Below are 11,195 nucleotides of genomic sequence, written 5' to 3' on the forward strand. Positions count from 1 at the left end.
GATCCCTTAGAGCTATAGTTACAGAGAGTTGTGAGCTGCCATGTGGGTGCTAGGAATTGAACCTGGGTCACGAGGAGGGTCTTTCAGCAGTGTTTTCCTGGGGCACAGGGCCACATTTCCTTGAGATGTTGGCCAGATGGAGCTGCTGGTGACGTTTTACTTATCCTGAATCCAGTTTATCTGGACTCAGGATTGTACAGCCTATCAACCTTTCTGAGCGTCTCCTGTAAGGTTATCTGTTTGAATGTCAGACTCATACTTGTTCCTAGAACTTAAGGTGTTTTAACAATTGACTTTATGCACGTGAACCAACATCAATCCTGTTGTAAAGGCACAGCTCTAATCCAGTACCCTGAGTTCTAGGCCAGCCAGATCTGCATAGTTGAAACCCTGTCTCAAAAGAGAGATTAACAAACGGGAGAAAGATTTCACACACAGAAGCTTTGTGTAACACGTAAGGGGCTGAAGCTGCACAGTTTGCCCTGCATCACCTGTCTCTCTAAAAGGGGCCGTCGGGTTGCACCTTTCAAACTCAGCACAGCAAGCACTGCCATGGATGTGCCCGAACATCGGTCGATGGAAACCGAGGAAAGTGGACGTGAACATCAGTTACACCAGCAGTGCTCTTGGGAGACCCGGGCCAGCAGAACTAAGGAAAAGGCCATTCTGAATGGAAGCAGCCTATATCTGCCTTGGAAAAGGATTATATAGAATCAGGCCCAGATTTAAAAAACAAAAGTCACTCTAATAAATCAGAGATCACAGGATTTAGGATTTTGAGAAATTATATTTGCATTAGATTTTTTAGGGAGTTGGAGAGGTGGCTCAACAGTTAAGAGCATACTAACCTTGAAGAGGACCCGAGTTCAGGTCCCAATACCCACAGGGGGTGGCTTTGACTGCCTGTTACTCCAGCTCCAGGGGACCCAGAGCCAAGCAAGTACCTGCACTCACGTTCACGTGCCCACTCCCAACATACAAGATTAATAAGCCTTTTTGATTACCTTTTGCATTTACTGAAAATCAATTTGTTCTTGTATTTTTTAAAAGTGCTAACCTGTCTTGTACCTTGTGGTGTTAATATGCTTGCATTAACAACATTAAAAGGATGCAAGACACCTGAAGTTGACGTTAGATGCATTTGCTCTAAGTAAGTAAAATACTGGGTGCAGGCTCTCCTTCAGGAACTCTTGAGTGCCGCCAGCAGAACAAATGGCTATAAATAAGGAGTGGAGAACCAACAGAACTGAAAACAAGGTTTAATGCTTGCAGGAAACACAAGTTCAAGGTGGGAAAAACATTAGACAACATGCCTTTCACCAAAAATAAATTTTAAAAAAGACATGTGAAAAGCCTGTTTTGGACTCCCCAAGTCAAACACAATGCGAGGGCTAACCCCAGCTCTATCACAGATATTTAGTGTACAGTATACTGGATGTGCTAACTCGTTTTTTAAAAAGGACATGAATAATGTACAACTTTACTGTTTATGACTTTTTCCACAGCTGTTGAAAAAACACTTTAGGCCTCTGTTTGAAGCATGAGCTACATGAGAATACATGGTATAAACAGTGATTTGTCAAGGTACGGCGGGGGTACTTGCTTCTTGTAGCACATGGCACGGGGCAATGCACACCAGATCTGCAGTGCTGCACAACGCTAAGGAACAACGGCGACAAACCTAACCCTGGTGCTACAGACAAAACGTGATTGGCTATGGGGCTCACTCCTTTAACCCCAGACTTCAGGAGGCCGCCACAGGAAGATCATGAGTTCAAAGCCAGTCTAGGGGTACACAGTCAACCAATAACAAACACCCACCACTTAGGAAGTCAGCCCTGTGGGTAAGGGGCTGACTGCCCTTATTCAGTAGCCTGGTCTCTATGCTTAATGACTTGACAAAATATCCAGTTCACAGTGATAAGCTGCCTGCTTCTGACGGGTAGGAGGTATATCATCAAAGTACAGCCACCAAGATACTCTGCTAGAGACCTGGTGTCCAATTACAGTTGTCTGCAGTTCTCAACAGGGATGTCTTGAGGTAAGAAGTATTCTAATAGTGAAAATAACTCCTGCTTGGAGCATAACTCTCTGAGCTCAGGGTTTCATCTCTTTAGTGTTAGGCAGTTCCTAATAGTTTGGTGTATAATAAGGAATGACCCTTCAGGAGCGAGCAACATCTTGTTGGGAAAGGGTTGCACCTCCCAAGACACAGAGGATAGAGACAGGTCCGTCACATGAACTAGGACTCACTGGACTCTGTACTCAAAATACCTGTCACGTTTACAGGAATGTCTGTATTCATGGATTGTCACTAGAAGGAAAAACAAAAACTTGGCTTGACAAAGGGCTAACTACACAATTCCTGAAATATCATCACTTCTCTTTGGCTCAATGAACAGCATTTTAGTCACGATTCATGGTCAGTATTTAGGTTTTAGGCTTAGAGAAACAACTGAATTTTCTGTGCATATGTAGAGCACGTGGAGACGGATATAATCCATGATCCAAAAGATTACAAGAGAAATCCAAGGTCTCGACTGAAAAATCTTCACCTCCTCAGTCTCTGGTACATTTCATTCAGTAAACAGGAAAAGCCTTCAGAAGTCGAGTTAGTCAATTTTTTACCTTGATCTTCAGTGAGAGAAGTCAATTAGAAATTAACCTTCTGTGGAATTGCTTTGTTTACAAAATACAGAACAAAAGTCTTGTATTCAGAAAGGTAGTCTAAGTAACTGGCTGGAGTTGTTTCATGAATGTTTTCCTAACAGTCTCAATTATTTTGACTAAAAACACAGTATCTGACCAATGGTTTAAGCTTTTCTCATCTGACAAACATTTTCAGTCAGCAATTACTCCTTACTTACACGTCCTTTAAAATTATTTTAAGACATACTGGACACTGAGATCATTAAAATGTATTTCCCCTCAAAATCTGGAAGATTTTTACCCAGTTAAGAGATGAGCATTTTGAGAGTTACAGGGGAGAAAGCAGCTTCCTGCATCTGAGTCCCGGCTCTGCTGGACCGGCTAGGCACAGCAGGTGTGTTGACGTGGATACCAATGACTACTTGGAGATTTCCCAGAGAGTAATCTCTGCTCCTAACGCATTTCATGTCACTGAATCACAGACTTAGGCACACACCTTCTCTTCTTGGGGCGGTTTGCTTTTATAAACCTGGCCTAAGGTTTAGAATTAGGAGTGAGACCTGCAACTCCTCAAGCTTCCCAGGCTTGGGTGTAACTTGAGAGCACAGAAGCACGTGTCCACAGCAGATTGGTGACTCCAAGGGGCAATTCCACCTTGTTCACAATCCCTCGCTCCCAGGACACAGTTACTTCCCTGTTACCAAGCCAGAAGTCCTGTTGCTTCCCCTCAGGGTCTGGGTTTTACTTCTGCACCTTTGTCCGGAGCTTGGCAAGCTCCTCTTCCAGGCTTCTGATGTGCTCCTTCAGGGTGGCCTCGTCTTGTTGGGCTTTCTGACTGGCTTGGTTTCGTGCTTCTTCGATTTTCCGTTCATACCATTTTTCCATCTGGGTAGAAACGGCCTCAAAAAAGTACTGGGTCAGCTCCAGGGCTTGCGAGGCATCTCGGACATCACCGCCCGCTGCTGAGGACTGCTGCCCACAGGGGCTGCTGGCCGTGGGCTGCTGGCCTCGATGTTTGGTCTGCCCACTTCTGCCAGACTTCTTGGTTTGAGTGCCTCTGTTGACACAGGACCCAGTCTGCTGATCACACTTGGGAGCCCCATTCAAGGGGCAGGGGGCTGCCGGGGCCTTGACCTTCCTCAACCGGGAGCCTGTGCTGTCAGAGGGAAGCAGTTCCTGCTGCTGTCTCTGGGCAGCAGTGGCACCGTGTGCCTTCTCCTTGGGCCTCACAACCTGCGAGGAGCTGTTGGAAGCTGCCAATGGCCCTGCAGCTACCACTGGTTGATCTACAAAGGAGAAACAAGTGTCAGAGCATATCCTTATTTAGCCACAGATCTGGGGTCTCACTCACTTGAGAGTCCTGGGGTGCTCAGAGCCTCAGCCTTTCTAGGCACCTCCTACCCCTTCTCTGAGCTTCTTTCATCTTTTTCCTCCCCCCCCCTTCCCTCCCACTTTTTCTCCAGGATTCTCATCTTAGTTCATCGGGGCTCTTGGATTCTGTGTTAGCTGCAGGAAGAGCATATAGGGTAGATTTCTGGCCTTGCCTTTATCCTGTTTTGTCTGCCCTAGAAAGCTCTGGGTCTTGTTTCTAATGCCTAAAAATGACAGAATTTACAGTGTCTCCACACAGAAAGAGTGCTGATCTACGAGGGGGAATATGCCCATGGTCTTCATTTCTGGGACATAAAACTATATACCAATTTGTTTTTTGGACTTTTTCTTTGCTTGTTTGAGACTAGGTCTCACTATATCGTCCTGAACTCATAGAGATCCATATGCCACTGCTTCCTAAATGCTGAAGTTAAAGGCGTGTGCTAGCCCACACCCCACCAGCAACTCTTTTTGAGGGGGATGATTTTGGGGGTACAGCAGAGTCGAGAGGAAGGTATGCAGCACTCCCGCTCCACTTGACCTATGTTCCGTTCACTACAGCAGTTCCATAGCTAGTCCCAGCATGAAGAGTTGGCTCACAGCTGTCTCGACATGTTGGTACGAGGATAAAGCCATGTAGACAGATGGGGCTATAGTAAGCACTTGACCTATCAAAGCTCCCCAGTAGGACCTAATTACTCAGCTTTAATGTCTTTAGAATTACCGTATAAATAAGTAAAATATGGCTTACACACACAATGAAGTTTGATTCAGCCATAAAGGAAAAATGATATCATCTAGGAAAATGGATACAGCCTGAGATTAATATAAGTGAAATAACTCAGATGAAAAAGGATGGTACATATTTTTCCTACATATTCAGAATCTAAATTTTTTTATTTTTTTGAAACAAAGTGTGTGTGTGTAGTTCTGACTGTCTTAGAACTTAAAATGTGGATCTCTTGAACTCACAGAGATCCACTTGCCTATGCCTCCTGAGTGCTGGGATTAAAGGCGTGCACCACCATTTCCAACTAGAATCTAGATTTTTTAAAAAGCAATAACATAGAAGAGGGGCTGTTTGGGAAGAGGACATGAATTACCAGATGTGGAGGAACCAGGGAGCACTTGGGATGATGCAAGTGTGTGGAAATATGGAGCCATCATTTTGTACAACGAACATGTGCTAGTTGTAAAAACGATCACATGTGCTCACTGCAGGGTAAGAGTTCATTGAGAGCGTGTCTTATCACCTAGGGCAAGCTTGGGACATCGCTACTGCTTGAAACAGCTTTGCAGGTTTAGGTAAAGGCAAAAGGCTACTTGAGTAGGAACAAGGAGGGGGAAGCCCCACCCAAAAGGAAGCTGGTCCTTCATCTCCTCTCATCTTCAGGATTTACTGGTCCCCATTGTGCTGGTTGGTTTTGTCAGTTTTACATAAGCTAGGGTCATGTGGGAAGAGGGACTTCAACTGAGAAACCACCTCCATCAGATTGCCTACAGGCAAGGCTGTGGGCATAGTTTCTTCACTAATGGTTGATGTGTGAGCCCAGCCTACTGTGGGAGCTGTTAACCTGGGTGAGTGGTCCTGGGGTACAGGAGAAAGCAAGCCAAGTAAGCTATGAAGAGCGAGTCTGTGAGCAGTCTTCACACACTGTCTCAGTGCCTGTCTCCAGGTTCCTGCCTCGAGTTCCTACCCTGGAGTGTGACCTGGGATGTTTAAGCCAAATAAACACTTTCTTCAGCAGGCTGCTTTTGGTCATGGTCTTTAGACACACCAGGCCACCTGTCAGTATCCCTCGTTTTATTCCTCGCTCTCACGGGTCTGGATACGCCATGCTTCCTAACACCCGACCTCACTGTGCTTGCTGCAGATCTGCTCTGTGGACAATGTTTAGATCAGGGAGGACAGGGAGTGTGGTGAGCGGGTTACCTGCAGAGGAGTCACAAGGAGATGGTGTGGATTTAGCTCTATAGGTTCGAGACTCTCCAGACAGCCTCAGCTCCAGATTCTGGATCTTCAACGTGCACCAGGCTTTTAATTCGTCCACCAAGGACATCTGAAATCACAAATAATACGTACAAGATTGAATTTGATATGGCTTATGAATTAAATCATCAAGAATGAACTTTTGGGGGGCTGAAGAGATGGCTCGGCGGCTAAGGGCAGACTGCTCTCCTAGAGGACCCAAGTTTTATTCCCAGCACCCACACGCCAGTTCACAGCCACTTTACAGTCTAACTCCAGTCCTGGAGACCCAAGGGCACCAGGCACCCACAAGGTGCATAGACACACATGTAGACGAAACACCCACACAAATAAATAAAATAATCTTTAAAAAATTATTTTAAAAGGTGTATTTCAAGAGCTGGTAAGATGGCTTAGTGTTGAAAACGCTGGCGGCCAAGTCTGAAGACCTCAGTTCAATCCCCAGAACCCACGAGACAGTAGGAAAGAACTGGCTTCCTCAAGTTGTCCTGAGCACCACACATGTGCCTTGGGGTGCACACCTTCTCTCTTCTCTGCCCCCACTCCTTGATTAAAAAATTGTGTGTGAGCCGGGCGATGGTGGCGCACGCCTTTAATCCCAGCACTCGGGAGGCAGAGGCAGGCGGATCTCTGTGAGTTTGAGACCAGCCTGGTCTACAGAGCTAGTTCCAGGACAGGCTCCAAAGCCACAGAGAAACCCTGTCTCGAAAAACCAAAAAAAAAAAAAAAAGTGTGTGTGTGTTTGTGTGAATGTTCACCCCACGTGTGCATGTAGGGGAGGGAAGAAGGGCATGAGGAGATCTACAGCTAGAATCACACAGGGCCTCTGGAGAGCAGAACACACTTGCTAAGCCAGCTCTCTGGTCCCCAAGAAGGAACTTTCACATTACAACACGTGAGATTACACACATTGAAAGGTTACGGATTGTTCATCCTCCCACGGCCATGCCTACCACCAAACCAAGGTCGTGAGTTACTAGAACTCAGATGCCTAAATGCCCTGCAAATCTTCCAAGCCAGGTGTTTTTGGTTGCTTTCAGAAACTCCCAGGTACTCAGCCCTGCTGCTGACCCGGAAAGGCAGTAGACTCCCCGAAGAGGAAGCTGATGAATGGCCCAATCACAGAACAGCCTCTTCTCCAGCATACTGTCTCCACGTCCTGCCAGCAGACTCAGCAACAGGCTCAAACAGGACTGCGTGCCCTTTGCTACTGACTTTACTGGGGCTACCAAACAACAGGCTATGGAATGCACTCTCAGCCTCTGGGTTTGCACTGCTGGACTTGGACCAGCTGGGCAGACAGGCAATGACTCAGGGGCGAAGGGCTGGCTGATTCTTACCTGCCGCTTCTCCCCCTCCTGCTTCTCAGCAGCTGTGTGCTGCTGCAGGCGATTCAGGCATTCTGTTCTCTCTGCCGACAGCCGCTCCACCATCAGTTTGTCCAAAACACACATCTAGGATTCAAGGAGACAGAGCACACTGAAATGACTAAAAATGGACTCCAGCTCCCACTCAGGAGAGTCCACGGAAGAGGGAACCAGCTTCAGCTCCTCCTTCCATCCTTGGTTCACAGTATGAAACCCTAGCTTCTCAGAATTCCTGCACATATTTCTTATAAGGTCACTGTTGTCCCTTTTTCTCATCCTAAGCCCTAAGCGCTTAATAGACCATGAGTTCACAAAAATATACAACATCAGCAAATGTAGGCAGGGATTCTGATAGGCCCTAAAATGTAAGAGCCATAGCTATCAGGAACAACTAAAAACCGCGATGAACGTGTTTCCCAGGGCAGTCAGGGCAGGCTACGAGGACAAGTGACCACCATCATTTAGTCAAAGACCTATCTGGTGCCTTGTACCATTTCCTGTAGGGCCCTAACTCATAGGCTAGACCAAGCTCACTGATCTCACAGGGCCCCAAACAGAGAAAAAGCTAGTGTTTGGAAGAGGCCAGCCACAAGGGCTCGCGGGTGAGCCATGTCTTGTTGGTGATGCACGCGGACTTTCTCAGTGGGGCTGTGCCGGTTCCCGGAGAGGTGGGTGAGCGGCTGTGTCTCTTGGGTTCCGCTGTTTTTCTGGGAACTGCTTACTCTCCCTATTTCCCAGGATGCCCTCTCCTCCCCTTCTGCTACAGAGACGTCCACACCAAGAAGCCAGGTGTAAAAGTGACAGCGTTGGCTCAGGCACCTGACTTACGCTGCTGGGCTCACGTCCTGTCCTTAGCACTTAGAAAGAGGACTAAGCCTTCTCGCCAACCTGCCATCCTCCCCACACTAACCTGAGGGTGGGGGGCAAGGATCTAGCTTTCATCTGGCCCAGTCCTTTGGGGGTATAGACTGATTAATACATCATGACTTGAAGAGTTTTCAAATATTCTTTTCCCAGAATGCAAGAGGCAAGTAGATCAGAAAAATGTTCTGCCTCAGTGGGCATCATGGTGCACCTGTTATCCCAGCATGCTGGAGGCAGAGGCAGGGGTCTCTCTGAGTTCCAGGCCATCCTGGTCTATATAGCAAGTCCTAGGCCAGCCAGGGTTACACAGTGAGATATTGTCTGAAAGAGGAAGAGACAGAGTGAGGATGTGTGTTAATTCAGCTTCCCCAGCGAGAGAAAGAGATATCAGCTTCACTATGAACAAGGAAATAAAACTTACAGTAAAATGTCCATATAATGTAAACTTGAAAAAAAATAAAATATTAAATGATGGCAAAAATCTGAGACGGAACCCCAGATACTGGAGGGGTGTAAATTGGCACGCCCTTCCTCTGAGGTAAGCTGCCAGCATTCATCCCGAACATTAACACACCCTAACACTAAACCCAAGGCTGAGGGTGGGCCAGCAAGATGAGTCAGAGGTAAAGACATTGCCACCAAGACTGAACCGAAATTCGATCCCTGGGACTCACACGGAGCAGAGAATAAGCTCCCACGAGTTGTCCTCTGACCTCCACCACACACACACACACACACTAAATTATATGTAAAAACACTTTAAAGTCTGAGAAGTAGCCAAAAATGACATATATAAATGTTTACATTAACATTACTCCTATGAGTAGGAGAAAACTCTAATAATAAGTGGTTAAGTAAATTACGTTGTTTAATAGGCGAATATCATGCAGATAAAAACACAGAACAGGGCTGGAGAGATGGCTCAGAGGTTAAGAGCACTGCCTGCTCTTCCAAAGGTCCTGAGTTCAATTCCCAGCAACCACATGGTGGCTCACAACCATCTGTAAAGAGGTCTGGTGCCCTCTTCTGGCCTGCCGGCATACATACAGACAGAACATTGTATACATAACAAATAAATAAATATTAAAACAAACAAACACAGAACAGTACTCGTGACATATAACATTAAAAGGGTACGCAGATATCACTCTCCCACACAGGCACGGGGCTGGACTGTGACGCACACTGCAGGATGGAGAAGGACGGGTCCGTGTGGCTCTAAAGATCACGGCAGTCCTGAGCGCTGAAAAACCCCACGAAGATGAGGAAGTCAGCGCTAGGAATCACAGTTCTTTGCTGGCATGGGCTTTCTCCAAAGCCTATTATTCCATGCGCTTCCTTAAAATGTATCTCAATGAAAAATCTTACTCATTGAGCATATCCTAGTCCTGAGAAAAGTATACTTTCACGGTGGAAGAAAACAAGTACCCAACTTAGCATCAGCAGCCCTGAAGTACCCTGCCGTTAAGAGCCTCCATGCAGAGCTCAGTCTGGAGTTCACACCACTGACCGTGACTTATGCCTGCACAAGTTTTTATTGGCACCTAAGTAACTGTATTGAACTGTTGTTCACGGACTTAGAAGCAGCTACTTGGAGGTCTTGCTAGTCACAGGCTTGTGGGTCCCACTCAGAATTCCTGTCATGGATGATTAAATTCAACTCAGTAAATCAGGAACAGGCCCAAGAGTTCACCTCGCCAGCCTCTGCTACCGCTGCCTAGGGACCACACTCTCAGAACCGTGAACCATTCATGGCCTCAGACCTTTCTGTGGGCAGAAATGCAGGGATGAAGACACAACTTAAAACACCCATGAAAAACTAGGGAGCCAATCCAGAAGGCAGCAGGCGCTCTGAGACAACCAGCAAGGATGCTCCAAAGACAAAAGGCTGGAAGGAACTGGGAGCTGCTCAGAGAGACCGCAGCATCCAACAGTCGGGTACACAAAAGATCCTGTATCAAGACTAAAACCAAGCAGCAAGGTGTGGTGGCATGCACCAGTCATCCCAGCTATGCAATTCAGTAAGTTTGGGAGGGCCTGGGCTACTTAAGACTTATCTCAAAAGATTAAATAAATAAATAACCCGTGAAAAACAACTAAATAAAATACTCGTGAACAACAGTGAAAGCTGGCCCAGATACCACGCAGTTATTGTTGGTTCTCTTAGACGTGAAGGATCCGGGGCTTATCCCTAGTGGGCACACTGAACTAGCGAGAGGACGCGGCAACTCCGTCTCCTCTAGGGTGAGAGGAGGGACTCGCGAAGCAGTGGAAGCAGACCAAGAGTGGAAGCTGGATGGGAGGCCCGTGCTTCCAGCACTCGGAAAGGGGTCAGAGTTCAAGACCCACCTGGGCCACATGGTGTGATTTTATTTTAAAACCCAAACAGAAAATTGGCAGTGCTATTCCATCATCATCTTCTGTTGGCTTGTCTTTGTGTTCGACAGTTTTCCTGACAGACAGCTGAGCGCAGGAGCTGGTGGTGTACCTCACTTGGTAAGTGCTCACTTAACACACCCGAAGGTCTGGGTTCAGTCCCCAGCACATGAGACCAGAGGTGGAACACAGACCTGCAACCCCAGCATTCGGGCAATGGGAGTGGAAGGCCACAAATCCGAGGCCTCCTCAGCTACAAAGGGCGTCTGAGGTGAGCCTGAAACCATGAACCCAGCCTCAGCAGAACATAGATGAAGAAAATAAACTTAAATATTAATAGTTTTTTCTTATCACTACAGGCCTGTGGGTAATTCGCTTTCCACACTAATGTTTATTTTTCTTTTAAAAAAAGGCTGTAATGGGGGCTGGAGAGATGGCTCAGTGGTTAAGAGCATTGCCTGCTCTTCCAAAGGTCCTGAGTTCAATTCCCGGCAACCACATGGTGGCTCACAACCATCTGTAATGAGGTCTGGTGCCCTCTTCTGGCCTGCAGACATACACACAGACAGAATATTGTA

The 11,195-nt window shown here is 46.8% G+C and overlaps 1 protein-coding gene across 1 annotated transcript in view; it reads right to left on the minus strand.

The window, feature by feature from the left end:
- Window positions 1-1,243: 1,243 nt before the first annotated feature.
- The window catches only part of Ankrd6 (ankyrin repeat domain 6), a 135,628-nt gene continuing 125,676 nt past the window's right edge, over window positions 1,244-11,195 (minus strand). Inside the window, exons 13-15 of the mRNA XM_050145503.1 lie at window positions 7,351-7,464; window positions 5,954-6,080; window positions 1,244-3,935 (exon numbers count right to left, since the gene is read on the minus strand). Coding sequence (XP_050001460.1) covers window positions 3,391-3,935; window positions 5,954-6,080; window positions 7,351-7,464 — 786 coding nt within the window. The 3' untranslated portion in view covers window positions 1,244-3,390. The remainder of the gene's footprint in view (window positions 3,936-5,953; window positions 6,081-7,350; window positions 7,465-11,195) is intronic.

This window comes from Alexandromys fortis, unplaced genomic scaffold, assembly GCF_014885135.2.
Source record: "Alexandromys fortis isolate MF-2015 unplaced genomic scaffold, M_Fortis_MF-2015_v1.1 scaffold_2_26212498_36691700, whole genome shotgun sequence".
Classification (NCBI taxonomy): Eukaryota; Metazoa; Chordata; class Mammalia; order Rodentia; family Cricetidae; genus Alexandromys; species Alexandromys fortis.